Source organism: Lutra lutra, chromosome 4 (genome assembly GCF_902655055.1).
Source record: "Lutra lutra chromosome 4, mLutLut1.2, whole genome shotgun sequence".
Classification (NCBI taxonomy): Eukaryota; Metazoa; Chordata; class Mammalia; order Carnivora; family Mustelidae; genus Lutra; species Lutra lutra.
Genome location: NC_062281.1, coordinates 68643900 through 68666964, shown reverse-complemented (window position 1 = coordinate 68666964; position 23065 = coordinate 68643900). Strand labels below are relative to the sequence as shown.

At 37.7% G+C, this 23065-nt stretch overlaps 1 protein-coding gene across 3 annotated transcripts in view; it reads right to left on the bottom strand.

Annotated features, from left to right (window-relative positions):
- The window catches only part of PDE7A (phosphodiesterase 7A), a 116510-nt gene that overhangs the window by 8141 nt on the left and 85304 nt on the right, over positions 1 to 23065 (bottom strand). For all 3 annotated transcript variants that reach the window (XR_007126506.1, XM_047724596.1, XM_047724597.1), the window contains exons 4-10: positions 21916 to 22067; positions 19787 to 19850; positions 9621 to 9716; positions 7474 to 7574; positions 3147 to 3278; positions 2868 to 2959; positions 563 to 707 (exon numbers count right to left, since the gene is read on the bottom strand). Coding sequence is in view for 2 of the 3 variants with exons in the window: in XM_047724596.1 (XP_047580552.1) it covers positions 563 to 707; positions 2868 to 2959; positions 3147 to 3278; positions 7474 to 7574; positions 9621 to 9716; positions 19787 to 19850; positions 21916 to 22067 (782 nt within the window). In the remaining variant the exon portion in view is untranslated. The remainder of the gene's footprint in view (positions 1 to 562; positions 708 to 2867; positions 2960 to 3146; positions 3279 to 7473; positions 7575 to 9620; positions 9717 to 19786; positions 19851 to 21915; positions 22068 to 23065) is intronic.

Sequence of the window (23065 nt, the reverse complement as noted above, 5' to 3'; positions counted from 1 at the left end):
AAATATTAAAAGTCTTTTAAGGAAAAAGTAAAATTTCAATTGTACTAAGCTTCAACATACTCATAATCTAATTGTGGGAAAAACAACATCTTAATAAAAGTACGGCAACAGAAAATTCATTGTCTTTTTTCTTAAGTTCATGATGCTATGAGGACTCTCAGTTATTTCTGCAGGAGCGCGGAAGGGCTGCTCATCTGACTACACATGCTTACTAATACGCAAGAGCCACGCGAAGGACCGGACTAAACGTAAAGCCACAAGTAAATCACAGGGTTCTCTCTCATTTGCAGATGCAAGAATTGATCCTGACCCCGCTGCGGTTCACCCTAATCTCGCAAAACGCACTTCTGTTAGAAATCTCAAATATGAAAACTACAAAAGCAAAGGATGCTTTCCAAATGAGGAGATTCACCTTCTGGAAAGTGTTTCAGTAATGGAAGGACACTCCACAGCTTTCCCTCAAGATTTGACCACTCTGAAAGCTACCCCGGAAGAATTCATTTTTATCCTAATGGGTATGTGATTTAGCCCAGAAAGACAATCTTTCCCAGCCCCATTTTACCTGTAAAACCAAATGCCTATGCCTGGCATCTTCTAGTTGTAAATCACCTCTGTCCAAATGGGACCTAAACAATGACAGATACTCATTTTGGCGACTGATGTCTGTGGCTAGTATCAAAGCACCTATCTGAGTCTCCATTTGTTGCCTGCAATTAGAGAAATATAAAGAGAAAATGTAAGACTTTCAAATAAATAGATACTCCTTGATTTTTTTCCTTAAACTTAATATTCTAATTGCCATTCAACTTTTAACCCATCACAAAACATGAATTTTTAAAAATGCATTAAAGAAAACCTACTAAAATAATGAAAACTAAAACCAAAGGAGCTTAAAGGAAAATATCAATATGCATACATTCCAAAAAAGATTTATTTTGCCAGCCAAGGAGGAATTATTTGCCTTGAAAAAAATCTACATAGCATTGGTATGTTATTTTAGAAAATTCTTTGCTGGGATGTGCTGAGGGTAAACAACTCTGGTCTATTTTTTGGTGTCTGACATCTGAAAGCCAGGTTGGTTCAAACGAAGGCTGGTTCAAACGGAGAAAGAACAGCCCATTCAACAACTAATTCCTGTAGCTATTTTGACAAAGATGCCCAGTTACACACTGATAAAATCCCACCAAATAATCTGATAAAGTTTAGATAAAATTACAATTCAGTTCTTGAATTGTAATTCAAGAATCAAAGTTATCTGAATGAAATCCAACTTTTCTGTAAAGGGAAAGGTAACGTGTTAATAAAAATACATTATATCATTTTTTAAACTGTCTCAAGTCAAATAACAAGAGAAATAAACCTAAAAAAAAAAAACACCAAAAACAAAACAAAAAAAAAAAACCCTGCCTTTTTTCCCCCCAATGGGCCATAGCAAATATTACCTATGTATAAAGATCAGTAAAGAGCGGTCATCAGATTAAAAGGCTCACAATACTGGATATTAAGTAAAACACCCCTAAATAAAGGAAATATGAAAGAATGCTATTATGCAGTGTTCCTTATTTTCAGTTTTTAATCAACAGAGTTAATCATCAAATGTAAAGCATGACAAAAAGGGAATAAAGCAAACATTTTAATCTGCCTTAATCAAGAAAAAGATAATTTATAAAAACTATGGTTTACGTAATTATTATACTTGTACTACAGCAAGAAACAATTTCACTTACCAGAAGTATTGTCAAAACTCCAAATGGTATCCGTGAATAAAGATTTAAAAAAATAAAAAATAAAGTCCAGCTTTTTTCTTGTGGTCATTACACAAGATACTTAAGTTTTTAAAATGAAGTTGTTTTAAATTATGAAAGGGAAAAAGGAAAGAACTATGATAGTAACTTAAATTTTCATACCCAAACATATATTTATGCCTCACCTTGTTTTCTAGAGTTAGATGGTTTATACCCATTTATGTGGTTTTCTTAAGTGCTCTGTCTCTCAGTGAGACATTAGTAAAGTTTTGTTTGTGGATCAATGGTAAGAGATTTTGTCAACCACCATCATATTGGGGTCATTTGTGCTAATGCTTCTTATTAGGCTTTCAAATGGCCTTCTTAACATCAAATGGCCTTTATTTGAAAAATTAGGGGCGCCTGGGTGGCTCAGTTGGTTAAGCGGCTGCCTTTGGCTCAGGTCATGATCCCAGCGTCCTAGGATGGAGTCCCACCATCAGGCTCCTTGCTCAGCAGGGAGCCTGCTTCTCCCTCTGCCTCTGCCTGCCACTCTGTCCGCCTGTGCTCACTCACTCGCTCTCTCTGACAAATAAATAAATAAAATCTTTAAAAAAAAAATTAGTATTTCCTTTCCTTCCATCACTATTTTATCCTATACCTGCAGAAGTCACTCCAGGACTAAGCTAACGAACTAAAAGCATTCATTTTATTTGTTACCCGTTTTGAAAACTTACTGAAACTTATTTGATATGAGTGTATTTATTATACAGAACGATTAATTTCTTTACACCTAGAACGTAAGGTTTTATTATAATGAGTGTAACATGGAAATATATAATACTGTTTACATCAATAAGTAGTAAACTATGACTGAGCCATTGTGTGTTTGGAGTGAATTTTATAATCCTCAAATCCATAGAGTGAGCCATAAAAATTCACTAAAAAAAATTACTTTCTATACTGTAGAATGTTTAAATTACTATAATTTTGATGTAAATTTGTAAAGTAACTTAGCCAGTAAATTTAACAAAAACTGCAAACTGTGGAACACCTGAGTAATTTTTAAAACTTTGTAAAATTGTTTTGCCAGCTTAATCTCCATAGTTCATAACAAATTAAATGTGTCTTAAGCCAGCCTACCTGCTTTCTGATGGCATATGTGAGAATAAACCAGATTCTCTCAATAATCCCACTGCAGATCTCCAGTGGTGATTTTCCAGTACTGAGGTATTCTACAAAAAAAAGGCATATCTGAGTTATTTAATGGTAAGCCTCTTCCTGAACATAAAGAATTCTTGATAGGTAATATTAATCTGGTTAAAATTCCAACATTCGTAGACACTCTGTTTATGACTTCGACTCCATTAAAACATTTTCTAGAATGCAAGAATATTAAGCTCCATGATAAATTGTACTAACCTTGTACAGAGTTGCCAAGTAATGGTTAGTTTTAATAAGGAAAGGTTGATTAACACCTGGATGATCCAGATCGTGAGTGGCAGCCGCAATTAAGCTCAGCAAGACGTCCCAAGGGGTTACAGAACTGGCAAGCTGAAGTGTGACAAGATAATTAGTTACAGACATGTCTGAAATAAACAACCTGACCCGTGGGCATGGCTGTGGGCATCTGGCTGTGGGCACCTCATGAACAAGTAATTTATTAAGCAATATGCAGAGGTATCATAGTCTTAGGATAACTAAAACAGAGGGAAAGCTGCAAAAGAACAGGCAGGCACTATCCCGGAAGAATACAGTAATCCAGAATAAGACTTAATTTAAAAAATTAATGTGTCATTACACAGGACAGCAAATGATCTCAGGTAGATTCAAAAGTTGACCATTAAAAAGAGAAACATGAGGAGGAGCAATTGAATTTTTAAACGTCTTATGAAGGGAAAGTAAGTTCTAAGTTGAAAACAAATCCACATAAAAAAAATTGTTTTGAATAAAAATGTAACACTTTTAACTTGTAAAAAAAATTTCATCAGAAAGAAAACTATGAGTTTCATAACAAAGACAGAGAAGTCAATGACATTAATACAGTTTTTTTTTTCTAAAGTGCATTAAAACCAAAAGTCAGTGTTCCTTCCATTCCTGTGACTGTATCTGGTGATGCCGACAGCCGAGTCATGTGAAGTCTTAAGAAACTGCAAATCGTCTGCCGTCTGTGAGCGAGGCTTCACCTGTATCCACAAAGCTATCAGCAGGGCCGGCCCTTCACCAAACAGAAAACTAGTAACAGTGAGTTTTCCTGTGTTCAATCAAAACCCTCACCATTTTTATTGTTGCTATTAAATGTTAATAGGCTCACCTGGAACAAAATTGTAATCTACATAAGTGCAGATACAAAACATAAAAAGTAAAGAGTAAAGTTAGAGCTGAGGCAAGTACAGAGAGAAGGAACTTTCCCCCTTACTTTCTAGCAATTTGGAGGGGGGGGCTTTGAATATTTCTTTTTTCACTTTGAGTCCAGGAATTAGCTCTTACACAGAAATCATACATGGCAACTGAAAGCAGGTTTCTTACTAAATACTATATCCAGGCCTTTTCTATTTATGATTTCCTCTGTGCCTGGATCTTTCTACGCTGACTCCCCCTCAAATTTTCCCTTTCAGCTTCAGTGTTTTCTGACCACTCTACTTAAAGCCGTAAATGCTTGCCATCCACTGGTCACTGTCCAGTACACTCCTCTCTTTCACTTTCTCCATGGCAGCAATTACTAAAATACATGTCAACATTCTGAAGATATGTACTTATTTTTCAGAGAGTGAGAGAGAAAGAGCATGAGCAGGGGGAGCGGCAGGCAGAAAGAGAAGCAAGTTCCTTGCTGGGCAGGCCCAATGTGGGACTCGATCCCAGGACCCCAGGATCATGACCTGAGCCAAAGGCAGACGCTTAACTGAGCCACCCAGGCGTCCCATAGCTCAACATTTATTTATCTGTTTAATGACTGCTTCCCTCACTGGGACCTATCCTGTCCTGTTTACCACTGGATTCCTAGCACTGGGAAAATGTACTCAATTAATGAACGAAAGCACCTGAAAACATGGAGCCACATGAAAGCCTGGAAAATAAAAAGATATAATCTTAAGGCTTTTTTAAAAATGCACTTTCAAAACTTCGATTCTCTTTTATTTTATTTTAAGATTTTACTTATTCATTTTACAGAGAGACACAGATTGAGAGGGAGCACAAGCAGGGGGAGTGAGGGCGAAGCAGGCTTCCCGCTGAGCAGGGAACCCGATGCGGGGCTCGATCCCAGGACATTGGGATCAGGGCCTGAGCCGAAGGCAGACACCTAACGACTGAGCCACCCAGGTGCCCCTCGATTCTCTTTTAAAATGTAAATTACAATAAAGGAGAAGGGAATTTTTGCATCTGAGGGCTCAGTGATTTTATCTATCTCCTTCAGTGAAGCTTTGGCTAAGTTCATTGAGTATGTCAATGATGAAAAGTTTTTATATAAAAGAATTATCAGAGCTACCCAAGCAAAAAAAGGGTTTAAAAATTAGTATTGCCAGAGCTGCATGGGTAAGACTATCCTTACTCATTTTTACCCACAACCTTCGCATCCTGCATGTTCTCTGCCCCTCTCGTCACGCCCACTGCCTGGCATCAACATTAACTTCCGTACCCCGGATTCCAGGCGTCACCCTGGATTGGTGCGGCCAGCAGAAGACAGGAGGGGAGAAGCCTTCACAGACATGTTCCCTAGGTTAATTAACTTCCTGTGACTCACAGAACAGGACACTTAACCTTCATCATTCTATTTACCATTCCATTTATGGTATGGTGATTTCTTACGAAGTAATTTCTCCCAAAGAACTCTCAAATAGAGGCTTCAGTCTTGGCCCAGAGATTTTCTAAAGTTCGATTAAAAAATAGGCATTTGGGAGTATACACTTGTCAAAACTCTATCCATGATCTCCGACAAATAAATAAAACTTAACAACAACAACAACAAAGGACACATGGGTAACTCAGGTCATAACCCCAGGGTCCTGTGATCGAACCCCACATTGGGCTCCCTGCTCAGTGGGGAGCCTGCTTCTCCCTCTGTCTGCTGCTCCCCCTGCTTGTGCGGTCTCTCTCTGGCAAATAAATAAATCTTAAAAAAAAAAAAACTGTACCCATGAAATGTATACATTTTACAATTGCATATAAGTGATACCACAATAAAGTTGCTTTTTAAAAGAAGTTGTGATGTGGAGCACCTGGGTGGCTCAGCTGGTTAAATGCCTATTGATTTCAGCTTAGGTCTGATCTTAGGGTTGCGCGATCGAGGCCTGTATCAGGCTCCACACTTAGTGGGTAGTCTACTTGGGATACTCTCTCCCTCTTCTTCACCCTCTGCCCCTCCCCTCCAACAGGCATGCATGTGCACTCACTCTAAAATAAATAGACTTTAAAAAAGTCATGATGAGGGGCACCTGGGTGGCTCAGTCATTTAAGCATTGTCTTCAGCTCAGGTCATGATCCTAGAGTCTTGGGATCGAGCCCCAAATCGGGGTCTCTGAACAGCGGGAAATCCGCTACTCCCTCTCTCACTCCCCCTGCTTGTGTTCCCTCTCTTGCTGTGTGTGTCTCTTTCTCTCAAATAAATAAATAAAATCTTTTTAAAAATAAAGTCATGATGTGTATCCTTTTAAAAATTGGGGTTCGCATATTCCACAATCTCTTCAAAAATCAGAAGACTGTCAACCACAGAGCTATATTCTCAAAGTTGGCATCAACTAGCACAAACTGGTTTGGTCAGGTTGCTTTCCTTTCTAACATCTAGCCAGAATTTGGATCCCAGGGGAGAGGAGTTTATAAGCAGAGCTAAGAGTAAGCAAATGTAATTTCAGAACCCTCAGGGGTAGGAAACATCCACGGGCAAACGTGGCTTTCTGTTATCATCTTCAGTCAGTGATTCCCTCATCTGTAGCTCCAACAGATTCTGTCCTGTGCTCCAGAGTCTTTGATCCAACTACCTAATTGACATCTCCATTTGGATATCACACAAATATGCTTAATTCCACATATCCAAAATGGAACTCATCATTTCTACCAGCCTTAACCCCCAAAACCTGCTCCCTTTTCTACACTCTTTCTCTCACAGAATCCCACCTTCTACTCAGCTGCCCCCTGTGGTTTTCATCGACTCTTCTCCCTATTTCACTCCCCCATGTGCACGCAGACACTATAACCTCCTAGGCACTTGAACTCCCGAGAGACCTTACAGACCACCCACCTCTCTCCTTCCCCAAGGCTACCTGTTCTAGCTTGGGCTGCCAGGCTCGTTCATGGTGCATTGAAATGAAACAGCTCCTGACAGGCCTCTGTTTTCCTGGTCTTGTCAGATTCATTTTTACACCACAACCAGGAGAGGTTTCTATAGTCTCCGGTTTCCCTTCTGTAGCTCCCCATTCATTCACTGACCTGGACTTACGCTGTCCAGCCTTCATGGAGCTCACAAGGAGCTTGGTGTAAATGCCAGTGTCTTAAGACAGCCCTGGGGGGGGCAGGGGCTTCTTAGGATCTGGACCTTGCCTGGACTTCAGCCTCGCTGTCTACAATCACCCAGTTCTCCAGCTACTGCACTTATAAATAGAACCACGGTGGCAAATGTGATCCAGGCAGATCTCTTTCTTGTGAAGAAAGACTCTCATTTTGAGTCAAATCACTAATTTAAGGAAAAGTATTTGAAAGTAAGTCAAAGGAATTTTCTTAGGATTTTCACCCACTGGAAATGTCAGCACCTTACCTTAGGTTCTTTTAAGTAACAGTGCATGGCCTGAGTAACATCTGCAGCGTGGACTGCATTGTGGTAAGGGTTCTGACTGTGGTAATCCTCTTGAATCATAACTGCATCAAAGACAAAAGACCCCAGATTTCACTGTAGCTGAGAAACATGTACAAGTACAAAAATTAAGATGATTTCAAGTTTTCCATTTAAAATTTTCATGTGGCTATCAGCTAACTGTTCAGCTTCAGAGAGATGATAATCACCTCATAACTCACATGCATACCAATGAATCAATACCATTTGACTGCTAACTTGTTCAAAACTTTCAAAAGGTATTCATGTCAAAACAATAAATGTTTTTCTCTCTTAAAATGTGAATCACTGTGCCAAACTTCCCTCTTTTCAATGTAATTTAAAAAGTTTCTCAGCTTAATTAAAAAACAGTATAATTCATTCAACACATACTTGTGTCAAGTACTGTTTTAGATTCTAAACAGTTTCCAGTGAACAAAAATCGATATGAAACTAAAATATGACAGTTATTGGGGGTGTATGAACATGAGCCTACAGGCACCAGTGAGGTACGTTCTTGGATCTGGGATTAATTTTTCAGTAGTAGGGCTAGGGCTGGACCTTCTGCTAATCCTACTCTCTGTTCAGTATCTGTCATGCTCATGAAAAAGTAGACTAGGATTAGGGTAGAGCTGTCCCCACTGCCATCAGGTCTGCAGTATGGCCCCAATAGCATAACACCCTAATCTACTGGTCACTGAGTCAAGTGAGCCAATTCCACAGTGATAAACCAGGACTCACCGGTGAGAAGGAATGAGCACTGGGATTCTATATTTACTTTAATTCATCTTCTCAAATAATCATTTCGTTTTTCTTAGTATCTATTTTTCTATGTGTTTTATAATTTATATAAGTATAGTATTACAGGCATATAAATTATAAATAAATATACATGAGAAGTTTCTCAAAGGCCTAGGTAATGAATTTATCTTCGTTTGGTATTTAAGAGGAAAGAAAATATTATCTTCTTCTTTAAAAGAGTAAGAAATAATCTTCACGCTTCTTTTAACATAGCTGGTGAAAAACTTCAACTTTTTTCCTAGCACAGCAGTCCTAAGCAAATATCACCCTGCTTGTTTAAACATGTTAAAAATTATCTTTAAAATTTACTGTAAAGAGATTTCTGGGATCAGAAAAAGAGAACACCTAAATACAATGTACTTGATTTTTTGAAGTCTGAGCTTTCAAACTTTTTAAAAAGGACAGAAACAGTGTCATTTTTGTAACAAAGCTGTGGTCAGTATAAGAGACTGACTGCAGAAGTGTCCCACCTTCTTCACTTTGCCCTCCAACCATGGCTTTGAACCTTCAAAGCTTCCTGGCAGAGAGGTGCTGCTCATCCCCATCTGATGTGCTTTGGCCAACAGGATGTGGTGGAAGTGACAGAGAGCCAGTGCCAAGACCAGCGGGGGGTGGGGGGCATGGTGACACCAGCTCTCTCATGGACACTGGCCACTAATCCTTGAATAAGTTCGGCTTGTTGTCAAATAAATATTTCCTTTTTTTGGTTTTTATTTTTAAATTTTTAAAAAGATTTTATTTATTTATTTGACAGAGAGAGATCACAAGTAGGCAGAGCAGCAGGCAGAGAGAGACGAGGAAGTAGCCCCCCACCCTCCGCTGAGCAGAAAGCTCGATGCGGGGCTTGATCCCAGGACCCTGGGATCATGACCTGAGTCAAAGGCAGAGGCTTTAACCCACTGAGCCACCCAGGTGCTCCTCTTTTTTGTTTTTAATGTGAATTTATTAAGGTGCCAAACTCCTCTGCCTCCTTTTAATTTAATGGGAGACCATGGTCAGCTAAGCCCCAGGAAGCCCAGTGTCCCCCAGCTGAGGTCTCAGGTGAGTTCCCAGGCAAGGCCCACGGAGCAGCTGGCCTATGGTCAGCTGCAGGCCCATAACTGAGCTCAGCCAGACCACAAGCAGCATTCAGTGGCCCCACAGACTCAGGAGCTAAACGAATGCATGTCATCTCAAACCACTAAATTTGGAGTAGCTTGTTTTAGAGCAATAGCTAATGGACAGAAGTAATGAAAATTTAAACAGGTTCTTGTTTAAATCTTATTACTGTTAAGCAGGTTAGAATCACTTACCTAAAAATCTACGAAGTTTCATCATATCTAAATGGAAGTACTCAATTAATCCATGAAGACTAAATAAATGAAAGGTTAAACTTACTAGACTATTTCCTAAAATGAAAGAAGAAGAGATATTAGTAAGAAATACAGGCTTGCATCATTGCACTGTGCTTCCAAATATGGGTTTTGAATATAAAACATGGGGAGTACAACTTCCTACTTTTTGTCCATCTAAAATTTACATCCTTTTATTTTACCAGCTATGAACTTTAAATCTCACATCTCTTTTTTTTCCATTCTAAGGGAAAAAATGGCTTTGTTTCGTTTTTCTAGCCAAATAAGATAAGCATTTTCAAACCGATCAATTTTTTGAAAGACACCAAAATAATTACAATCAATAGAAACTTTGAAAACTATCCCACACTAAGTTGAATGTAGCTTCCCAAAGCACCCAAAACAAGGCTGCACTCCCTTCAGCGACCCATCCCTCCACCACAGAGCTTTAATTGAATGAGGACATCGAAAGTCAACTGCCTTAGCTGTACTGTGTGTTAGGTGGAGGTTGTGTTTATTCTTCAAGATACAGAGCTAGGAGGAGGGATCAATGGTCTCAAGATCAAAACTTTGCACTTGACCACTTGACTCCCCCACACTTGTAGCAAGAAATCTGAATAGCAGCAAGGGGGGGTGGGCAGTGGTCACAAAACTAAGCAGAATTCTATCACTCTTAAGTTCATGGTCAATACTACACTGCAGTCTTACTATGTTTTTCTAGCAAAATGGTTAATTTACCTTCTCAAATGCCTATTTTCAAGGCTCTTCTACTCTTCTCAAACTTTTTTTTTTTTTTAAGAGTTTATTTATTTATTTGACACGGAGATAGAGAGCAGAAGTAGGCAAAGCGGCAGGCAAAGATAGAGGGAGAGGCAGGCTCTCTGTTGAGCAGGGAGCCTGATGCAGGGCTTGATCCCAGGGTCTTGGGATCCTGACACGAGCCCCCCTCTTCTCAAACTTCTGACATACTTCCCATTCACCACCTCATTCTCAACAGGCTCAGACTTCACAGAAAATGTACAATTTTCCTTTCCTTTTCAAAGCCAATCTCTCCACCCCCCCACAGAGTTTCTCAGAAACCTTGCTTGGATATCCTACCAACACACCCCACATGCCTCCTCCATCCCAGCGAATCAAAATATCCCTCCTCAGTTGCTCCCTATATTGTTCAATAAGCCTGAGCACTTGGGCATGCTCTAGATTTTCTTATCTTTCAAATACTAAATTATATCTGACTCTCTTGGCTCCCTCCAGTGACACCTTCTCTGTTCCCCTACACAGCTAAGTTTTCTGATGCAGTGGGGACTACCCCATCCTCAACTTCCACTCATTTGTCATGACAACGGAGTTAACACTTGTATAGAAATTATGTTTGGAAAAACTACTATTGTTGTAATGGTTAGTTTCCCTTCCAAGATGTGACTCTCCATTTTTGATACCTTTTATTGTATTTCTCAGAGTTTTGTAGAATTCCTCTAGAAGGACAAATATGTTGTGGCTTAATTTTAAAAAATGTAAGTTTTAAAGAGTTATGAGCTTTAAAAGTTATTGCCGGCATTTAGACAATAATAACATTACCATGTTCTCTAAGAAATCCATGATTCTTACAAAAATCTATAGAGCACTTAAGTACTCCCACATTGCATATTTATAGTAATAACACTTATGAAGAATTAAAAAGGACCACTGGGCTAACCTCATTACCCAAAACTGCCTAAACAACTGTCAACAGAAGCCATGGCTAAGGAAAATAGAAATCAACTGAAAAAGTATCTGAATGAGAAACCCTGGAAAAGATGAAGCTGACCAAAAGATGATACTCTTTTTAGAAAACCTGACATACCACCTTTAAATGATATTTCTTTCAAATCTTTTAAAAAACTAAATGTTAAAATGCATTCAAATCCTGATAATACTCTATTGACATAAACAGGAGCCCATGCAGTTTGGAACCATCTGTGAAGAAGTGAGCTATATTTCTCTTGTTATGGCTGTAAGAACCAACTTTGCCTTGATACTTCACAATGTATGCTCAAGCAAATAATCCAGTTAAAAAATAGGCAGAAGGTATGAATAGATATTTTTCCAAAGAAGACCTATAGGTGGCCAAGAGTTGGATGAAAAGATGCTCAATATCACTAATCATCAGGCAATGCAAATCAAAACCATAATGAGATATCACATTACACTCGGCAGAAAAGTTATCAAAAAGACAAGAAATAAAAAGTGTCAGTAAGGATGTAGAAAAGAGAAAAGGAAATGCTCTTGCACTGTTGATGGGAAGGTAAATTGGTGCAGCCACTCTGGAGAACAGTAAGAGGATCTTCAAAGAATTACAAAGAGAACTAACATATTACCAATTCCACTTCTGGGTCTTCAACCCAAGTAAAGGAAACACTAATTCAAAAAGATATATGCATCCCTATGTTCAGTGCAGCATTATTTACAACAAGTTATGGAAGCAACCTAAGTGTCCACAGACAGATGAATGGATGAAGAAGATGTGGTATACATATACAAAGGAATATTATTCAGCCATGAAAATGAAGGAAATCTTGCCATTTGCAACAACATGGATTAATTTTATGGTGCTAAGTGAAGTAAGTCAGACAGAGAAAGACAAGCGCCACATGATCTAACTTGTATGTGCAATCTTAAACAAAAAACCAAGCTCATAGATACAGAGAATAAATTGGTGGTTGTTGGAGTGAAGGGTTGGTAATGTTGAGAAAATGAGTGAAGGGGTCAAAAGGTACAAATCTCCAGCTAGAAAATAAGTCTGCGGGATGCTATGTATAATTAATGATACTGTATTGCCTTGGTGCCTCAAGTCAGTTAAGTGTCTGACTCTTGATCTCTGCTCAAGTCTTGATCACAGGGTTATGACTTCAAGCTCTGTGTTGGCCTCCAAGCTGGGTATGGAGCTTACTCAAAACAATAAAATAAAGATACTGTATTACATATTTGGAAGTTGCTAAGAGAGGAGACTTTAAAAGTTATCACAAGAAAAAAATTGTAACTACGTACAGTGATGGATGTTAAAGACTTTCTATAATTGTTTTAAATATATACATATATTAAAGCATTACACTGTACACTTCAAGCTAATATAATATTATATATGTCAGTTATATCTCAATTTAAAAAATGGGCAGGAATTTCTGAAAATGTCAGAGTAGTAGAATCCAGAGATCACCTCTTACAATGAATACACCAAAAGCAAGTACACATAGAGCAAGCCTCTGAGAACGACCTGAAGACTAGCAGAATAGCTTTTCCACAACTAAAGATACAAAGGAAAAGCCACATCATGAGGGGTAGGAGGAGCAGAGATGTGGGCTGGTCAGACCCACACCCCCAGCTTGGTGACCCACAAGCAGGAGGAATATCATAGGTATAGAGATCCTCCCTGAGGAGTGAAGGGTTCAAGCCCCACATCAGACACTCCCTGCCCTGGGGATCTGCACCAGGAAGACAATCCTCCACAATGTCTGGCTCTACAGCAGGTCATAGGTCCTGAAGCTTTGAAAATCAACAAAGCTTAATTCCAGGAGAGCTGCAGGGCTATCCGAAGCCAAGATTCCACTCTTTTTTTTTTTAATTTATTTGACAGACAGATCACGAGTAGGCAGAGAGGCAGGCAGAGAGAGAGAAGAGGAGGGACTCGGCAGAGAGCCTGACGCGGGACTCGATCCCAGGACCCCGAGATCATGACCTGAGCCGAAGGCAGAGGCTTTAACCACTGAGCCACCCAGGTGCCCCAAGATTCCACTCTTAAAGGGCCTGCACACAAACTCACTTGAGTGCTTGGGTCATACACTACGCAGTAGGATCAGGGATCTGTGGGTACTTTCTCCAGGAATGGAAGCACTGAAAGGTACCATTTTTCTTGCCCTCCTCCTGTCTAACCAGCCTGATGCTGGTGGACACCAGTTCTGACACTATGATGTACCCTGCTAACACTGCTCACCCTGGCCAGGTGTTCCCCTATGTACCTGTCCGGTTCAACCTACCCAGCCCAGAGAACACCCCTCCAATGTGGCTCCCATCCTTTTGTACATAGCAGGTAGCCTTAACTGGGACTGGTATCTGTCCCTCACAAAGTGACTACTGTCCTGCCACACTCAGTGAATGGCCTCAGCTGGGACTGGCATCCCACCAAAGTGGTCCCTCCCTTACAGTCACAGCCAGCCACACTGGGGGCTAGCCCTGCTCCCCAGCTAGTCCCAGGATCCAGCCACAAAAGAAGGCACATGTAGCCCACACAGGGGAAAACCCTGGAGATCCTGCTTACAGTGACCTGCAGGTAATGCACTAATGGGCCCCACAAGATGCCTTCTACATAAGGCCACATGTTCAAGACCAGGAGAAACAGCTGATTTATCTAATATATACAAGCAAAAACAGAGAGGGAAAGGACAAGATGACAGAATAAGACAAAACCTTTAAAAAAAATTCTAAATGAAATGGAATTAAGCAGTGTACCTCATGAAGACTTCAAAGTAATGGTCATAAAGATGCTCAACAAACTTGAGAGAAAAGTGGATGAACTCAGTGACAACTTCAACAGAGACAGAAAATATAAAAAAGAACGTATCAGAGCTAAAGATACATTAAAATGAAAAACTTAGTAGAGGGAATCAATAGCAGATTGGATGAAACAGAAGAACAGATCAGTGATGTGGAATTCAGGGTAGTAGAGACCATTTAAACTGAACAGCAGTAATGAAAAAAAAATTAAAAATGAGAAAGGTTTCAGGGACCTCTGGGACAATATCAAGCATACTAATATTCATATTATAAGGGTCCCAGAAGGAGAAAACAGAAAGGGAAGGGGCAGAAAACTTATTTGAAAAAATAACAGTTGAAAACTTCCCTAACTTGGGGGAAGAAAATGGACATCTAGGTCCAGGATGCAGAGAGTCCCAAACAGGATGAGCCCAAGGAAGTCCCACATCAAGACAAATAATTAAAATGTCAAAAATTAAAGGTGAAGAGAGAATCTTAAAAACAGCAAGAGAATAGCAACTAGTTATGAACAAATGAAACCCCATAAAACTATCAACTGATTTTTCGGCAGAAACTTTGCAGGCCAAACAGAGTGGCATGATATATTCGAAGTACTGAGAGGAAAAAACCTACAAAGAAGAATACTCTACCCAACAAGGCCATCATTCAGAATTGAGGGAGAGATAATGTTTCCCAAACAAAAGTTAAAGAAGTTCATCACCACTAAACAGGCCTTGTAAGAAATGTTAACGGGGTTTCTTTGAGCAGAAAGAAAAGGTCAAAAATAGAAGAAAATTATGAAGGAAAAAAGTCTTACTAGTAAAAGCAAACATGGTAAAGGTAGTGGACCTGCCACATATAAAGCTTATATTAAGGTTAAAAATTAAAAATAGTAAAAATCAACTATATCTACAATATTTACTTAGGAAATACATACAATATGACATTAAAAAAACAAAATGTCGTGGTGGGAGTAGAAATGTAGTCCATTTAGAATGTGTTCAAACTTAAGTGACTGTCATCTTAAAACAGACTGCTATATATATGAGGTGTTATATATGGTAACCATGAGCCAAAAACCTCTAAGAGATACATAGAAAATAAAAAGGAATAAAAACACAACACTAAAGAAAGTAATCAAACCAAAGGGAAGACAGCAACGGAAGAAAACTGAGAACTATAAAATAACAAGAAAACAACAAAATGGCAATATATACCTATTAACAATTACTTCAAATGTGGATGGACCAAATGTTCCAATCAAATAACACAGGGTGACTGAATGGATAAAAAATCAAGACCAACCTATAAACAACCTACAAGAGGTAAGACCTGAAGACATATATAGACTGGAAGTTAAGAGATAGAAAAAATACACGGAAAAAAAAAAAAAAAAAAAGAGAGAGAGAAAAAATATTCCATGAAAACACAAATGAAAAAAAGCTTGGGTAGCAATACTCGTATCAGACAAAATAGACTTAAAAAGAAAACCTCTAACAAGTGACAAAAAAGGAATGAAGAATAAGAAAAAAGAAACACAATGATGAAGGGATCAATCCAACAAAAGGATAAAAAGAAATGGTAAATATCTATGCACCCACATAGAAGGACCTAAATATACAAAGCATATAAACAGACATCAAGGGAGAAATTAACAGTAATACAATATTAGTAGGGGACTTTAATACCCCCCACTTAATATCAGTAGATGGGTCATCCAGACAGAAATCAATAAGGAAACAGTGATCTTAAATGACACCTTAGACCAGAGAGGAACTTAAGATAGATATATAGATATATCTTATATCTTAACATAGATATATGTTATATATATCTTAACATAGATATATACAGAACATTCCATCTAAAAACAGCAGAATATAGCTCTTCTGAGGTGAACACATTGTATTCTCCAGGACAGATCACATGTCAGGCCACAAAACAAGTCTCAGTAAATGTAAGAACACTGACTTCATATCAAGTATCTTTTCCAATCACAACAGTACGAAACTAGATTACAAAAAAAACAAAAAACAAAACAAAGCAAAACAAAACCTGGGAAAAAAACAAACATGTGGAGGCTAAGCAACATGTTAAAAAACAGCCAAGGGGTAAAAGAAAAACATCAAGAGAAATTCAAACATACCTTGAGTCAAATGAAAATGAAAATACAATGTTTCAAAATATGAGACACCACAAAAGCAGTACTAAGAGGGAAGTTTATAGTGATAAAACATACCAAAAGCACTAAGAAAATTATCAAGAAAACAATCTAAGCTTATAGTTAAAGAAACAAGAAAAAGGAAAAAACAAAGCCCAAAGTTAGTAAAACGAAGGAGATAATAAAGATCATAGTGGAAATAAATGAAATGAGACTTTAAAAATAATAGAAAAGATCAATAAACCTGAGAGTTGATTCTTTGAAATGATAGAGTTGATAAACCTTTGGCTAGGTTCATCAAGAAAAAAAGAGACAGGACTCAAGTAAGTACTATCAAAAATGAAAGAGAAGAAGATACAATAGACACCACCGCAATACAGATTTTAAGAGACTAATAAAACAAGCATATGCCAAAAAACTGGACAACCTAGAAGAAATGGATAAATTCCTAGACACATTTAATCTTCTAAGACTAAATCACAAAGAAACAGGAAATCTGAACAGACTAATTATTAGCAATAAAATGAATTGGGAATCAAAACACCCCCAACTAATGAGTACAGGACCAGATGGTTTCACAGGAGAATTCCACCAAGCATTCAGAGAAAAGGAAGTACCTATCCTTCTCAAACTATTTCAAAAAATTAAGAGGAAGGAATGTTTCTGTACCATGCCAGAATTACCCAGACACTACAAAAAAAGAAAACTACAGTCTAATATTCTTGATGAACACATATGCAAAACACTCAACCAAATACTACCAAACCGAACTCAACAATATATTAAAAGCATTACATACTACGATCAAGTGTGTTTTATTCCAGAATGTAAGGATGGTTCAACATTGCAAATGAATCAACATGATACATCACATTAACAAAATAAAGGATAAAAATCACATTATTCTCTCAATAGATGCACGGAAGCCATTAGAAAAATTCAACATCCATTTATGATAACTCTCAAAAAACGGGAATAGAGGGAACATACCTCAATATAAAAAAGACCAAACACGACAAACCCACAAGTAACATCACAGTCAATGGTGAAAAGCTGAAAGCTTTCCCTGTAAGATCAGGAACAACAAAAAAAGAATCCCCATGCTTGCCACTTTCATTCAGTACCGTGCTGGAAGTAGGGATAACAGCAATCAGACAAGAAAAAGAAATAAAGGGATCTAGGTTGTGAAGGAATAAGGCCATAACACAGGCTTGGCAACAAAGGTCCCTCACATACCAGACAGATTTCAGGGGTGACAAATCATATCTTGCTATTTCACACATAATCTCTCATTCCTATAAAAGGAATGTACTCTACCAGATGGCAAGTACTTTATTACTTGCCGTGGGCAAGCTGGGGCCATTTGTCTTGGCGGGAATCACTGAGTTTTGCCTCTTCTCTGACCTCCCCACAATGTCCTCTGGTGAAATGCCCAGAGTAAGGAATACAGAAAGCACTGGATCAATAAACTAGAAAGGAAAACTATATACTTGGATACCATATACATGTATCATCCAGAATTCATTTCAGGCTAAGTGGTTTTAAAAGCAAAGCACTTCCAATTAAATTATGAAGATTAAAAAAACTCTTCTTCGGCCCATTTGCTTCTCAATAATATCTCTTCATGGACAGCATTCCTATAACTTTTCGGTGGCTGTATTTAACTGAACATGAGTATCACCATCTGTAAAATCATAGGTGGGTAGCTAACTCCTAACAATCAATCTTAAGAAGAAACCATCTGGCCAACTCCACAATGAGATGATTAAAGTGAAAGCAAAGTATTAAATTAACTAATGTAGCTAGTGGCTATTCTGCCCATCCCACACACTGTCAACCTCACTCTACTTTTATCACCAAGATCCCTAACAAGCAGGATATGTGCTTTTTAGAAATAAAATTTAGAGAACAATCACTTATTTTGATGAGAGACAAGTGTCCCAGTAGACTAATAATAGGCTGTGAGCTATTACAGTTTATATAAGGCTAAATTTTGAAGGTGCTAGGGTGGCATTATTTTATTTACATTTATCTTGAGATAACAACTGAAATAATATTCATATTAAGTTAGAAAAAAAGGAATTTCCTGTATCTTAGAAGATGAGTCAACGGATACTCTACTGCACATAATATTTTAAAAAGGGAAGTACAACTGTGTGAAAGATACTAGAGAATTTTCTGTGTGGACATGCCAAAGTGGGGGGAGGGAGAGGAACAGAAGAGTCACCAAAGGGCAAAAGGGAGGTGGAAGAGAAATAGAAAAGGAAAGGAAAAAGGGTCGGGGGCAGGGAAGCGGGAAAGAGGTAAGATGATAAGACAGAGTTCATGGTCTTTATCGTTTTACCTAGAACCAGTCAAATTTATTTTCTGTCAAAAGCATACAGACAAACAGAAGGTGATTACAAAGCTATTTTCACCTTACGTGGCCATACATATTATAGGGAATAACATAGTAATTCTAAAAAACTAGATCCTCCTTGATTCTCAAGATGAATAAAGTTGTATCTTCTTGACCATTTTCCATGTCTTCCTTATGAAATGAACTTCATTCCAAAGTAAAATAAGAAAAAAAAAATGGTGATGTTGAAGTATATCGTAGTGAACTACAGAGCCGTTACTTCATCCTAAACACTCAGAAGTGACTTTCTTTCAGTGCACTTTCCACTCTGCTTCACTTACTAAAAAGATGCTTAGACAGGGACAAAGTCTAGTTGAACAACATGTACCATTTTTTATGCCAAAAATTTTATCCTAAATAAAAATGATTCCCAAAGGGAATCCTTTTCCTGCTCCCAAAGAGAATAAGGAAATAGGACACCTACCCCTAAAATAAAACAAAACACAGGAGGGGGTAAGCAAATTAGAATCACCTAGTGTTTTCAGATCACTCATATTCTATAGATTCTGATAGGACTCCAAAGAAGCTACAAGCTCATCCCCATCCAAGCATGGAGAAGCAGTGTCAGAGGGAACCACTGATTAGAATATATCCTCTCTCTCAAGTGTTCACAGAAAGAAAAGCCCGAGGACCACAAAGTCAGAAGAAAGGATATCTTTCAAAATGTCATTAATCTACCACATATCTGTGGCTATCAAAGCTGGAATACAGCATCAGAAGATTCACTGTAAATAGCCACAATCCAAAAGAAGCCAAAACAGAAAAATAAAGAACATAATGAGGTAATAATTTCACTTTGGGTTATCCATAATAGTAACATGAACTAAGGTGATGATTATAACTTTTGATTACTGCTAAGAGGAATGAAAAAATAAAACTATGACAGCGATTCTCTGGCTTAGATAGAGATCAGTAAACTAAGAAAACGGACAAAATGGTGTTCTTCTGCCAGCAGAGGGCTCACCACCTAAAGAAACAAAAGCAACAACCCGCCAGGACCTATACCATCAATGCAGCAGTCTAGAGTACACAGTAATTTGAGTCAAATTCTTCACTTACCATTTGTTAGTCTATCAAATAGAAAGATATCAAAATTCCAATTTCCAACTTTTTCCAGCATACACTGAAATGAAAACCAAACATTCCTACTGTAATTTAATTTCAGTAACAGTCTGTCTCTTGCAGACAGCCCATAGAGAAGTTAGTAAAAATGGAAAGTGTTCTAAGAAATGCTAACTATCATTTTCTTTTTAATCATGACATTTCCAGCTGCCTCCAAAAACTATCCAAATGTATGCTTCATTTGGAAAACCAAATATTATTTTGCTTTCCAAGTAATGAATGTACAGGTAAGGTTAATGCTTCTTTCAACTCACTGCTATACTCCCATGAACTTTCCAAGAATTCTAATTTAATACCACAGAAGTGTGGTTCATACACTGCATGGGTCTAGAAACTAGATTTTAAAAGTCTCGTAAAAATAAGTTATAATAGCTGAGTACTTACAATATTCCATACTGTTAAAAGTGCTAGTTCACTCTTAATATTCGTATGAACACTATGAAGACGGCATTGTTTTCAATATTCATTTACAGATGCAGAAACAAGCTAAAAGTAACTGCCTTGAGCAGCTAGAAAGTAACAGAGCTGTGATCGAAAATCAGGTGGTCTAACTCTGAAAATGAGGCACTTGACATCTATTCTACACTATGCTTAAATTATTGGTTAGTCATTTTCTTAAAAAACACTCCCAACTTGCAGGCATTTATTTATATTCTTTAACTATCCTTATACAATAAGTAATAGCATTTACTACATTTAAGTTGATGTGTATTTCAGTTAAACAAATAAATCCCTTAACAACCCCAAAATGAAACTGATTGAATTTTTTTAAACCATATATTTGTAACCTGAAACATTTATGGAAAGTTCACCGTCATATATATTTATCAATAAACTGACATAAATAATACTAATATATTACTAGTAGAGACTATTTACATATCATACAATCATACACAGATCAATATTCTCATTTTAAAAAGCAGAACATGTAAATTTTTCAAATTTAAAGAAAGCATGAACACCTTCTATTAATTCCCTTCATCAAACTGGGAAGCAATCTTTTTGCTTTAATGTAATCATAAAGGAGATGCCTTCACCCTATGTAGATACACACACTTGGGAAATCTGGCCTATAAATATTAAATCAAAAAATGATTTTAAAAACACTAGAAACGTTAAGATTATTAAAAAACCCTCATTTGGTCAAAACCAAGTTGTTCTGAGCTTCACCTTCATTAAGACATTTCTTTTAAACTGTGGAAATAGAAAATAATGCTTATAATCACTGGGTTTAATTAGAAAACCTAAGGAATAGCACAGAGGACCACAGGGGCAGGGAGGGAAAAGTGAATGGGAAGAAATCAGAAAGGGAGACAAACCACGAGAGACTCTGGACTCTGGGAACCAAACCAAGGGTTATAGAAGGGAGGAGGGTAGAGGGATGGGGTAACCGGGTGATGGGTATTAAGGAGGGCACATGTGGAGATGAGTACTGGGTGTTATACACAACTAATGAATTGCTAATGATGTACTATATGCTGGATAACTGAACATGATAATAAAAAAAGAATTTTCTTAATGAAATAAAATAGGAATAAGATTAAAAAAAAAAAAAAGAAAAGAAAAACGTACAAATCCTCAAAGTATCTCAGTGATGGAAGAGACTCTGAAAACTAATTTGACTGGAAGTCGTGAGGCCTAACATCCTGTGCTGGGTATACCTCTAGCCAGGAGGCAACCTCAAACAGGTCTCTGATGCTCTTCAGGCCACAGAGTCCTTACCTACAGAATAGTCTAATTTAGTCTAATTTCTAGAACAGCTATAATATTCTTCTCAGAGTTAAGAATCTGTGTGATTGCATAGTTTAATGTCCTACTAAGCTACTTGTTAATGTTAAAATAAATGAAAACATTTTCACTATTTTAGTAACTTACAGAAATTTCCCTTGCTCTGTAATACCTAGTTACAAAATGAACATGTGCTCTAAAGGAAAAAACCTGAAAAATGGGCTTAAGTGATTTTTGCATACAGAGAGAGGTTCTAATAATTCAATACTACATGGTGGGGAAGGCTTCATTAAACTTATCAAAAATTAATGTTTTCTTGAAAAAGCAATACACACCTTGGCTTGTCCATTATAATCATCATCTAAAATGTTGAGAGAATTTGAAACCGTAGTACCACGAAAAAAGCGTGAAGATCTAAGATACCGTTGGAAACTTAGTAACCTTCTGATATTCCTTGCAGACACAGAAACTTCGATTTCAGATTGAGCTGAAAGAAAAGGTGAGTAAAGCAAGTCAAAACTGTGCATACACTATTTTTGTATCACCCCTTTCTAGTTATATATAAATAAAAATAACTCATCATACCACATTTCTAGGAGAGAAGAAATACTTTATATTTTCAACTAAAGAACTAGGAATGAAGGGGTAAATGGTCAATTTTGACAGCACTTAGAAAGCTAATAATGAGTGTGGCTGGATTAATAATCAGGCTTTTTTTTTTTTTAACTCTGAAGAATTATTCATTCCATTGCTTGAGTTTACTATATAAACTTTACTATATAAACTTTATGGAGCAGAAAGATAAAACCTTGTTTATCTATCCTTCATAGGGAGGAGCCAGGTCCCAAGCTGAATCCTTTTTTTTTTTTTTTTTTAAAGATTTTATTTATTTATTTGAGAGAGAGACAGTGAGAGAGAGCATGAGCGAGGAGAAGGTCAGAGGGAGAAGCAGACTCCCCGTGGAGCCGGGAGCCGGATGCGCGACTCGATCCCGGGATTCCGGGATCATGACCTGAGCCGAAGGCAGTCGTCCAACCAACTGAGCCACCCAGGCGTCCCCCAAGCTGAATCCTAATGAGGTATCATTTCAAATACTAAGATAATTTTACTTAAGAGGAAAAGGAGATGGGCTGGAGAAATAAGTAATTTCTAATCTGTAAGAGTTCTACAGCATAGGGACCAAAATCCTGTAAGATAGAAAAGCTCAAGAAGGAGCAAGTCTAACACAACCATTTTTTTCCCTCTAGTTTTAGAACAAACCAGAGTGTTTCCTTAACCAGAGGAAGTAATGGACTTGGGTTAAAAGCCACCTCCCAGGGAATACACATTATCTTCAAACTCTAGAATCAAACTAAATTCAGTGAAATGTTCATAATATAAAACACAGGAAAATGGAGACTAATGATCAACAACTCATCTTAAAATAAACTCCATCTCCTTAGTCTGGAAGAAAAGGTATCATTCCCGCTCCAGGTTCTAGCTCTC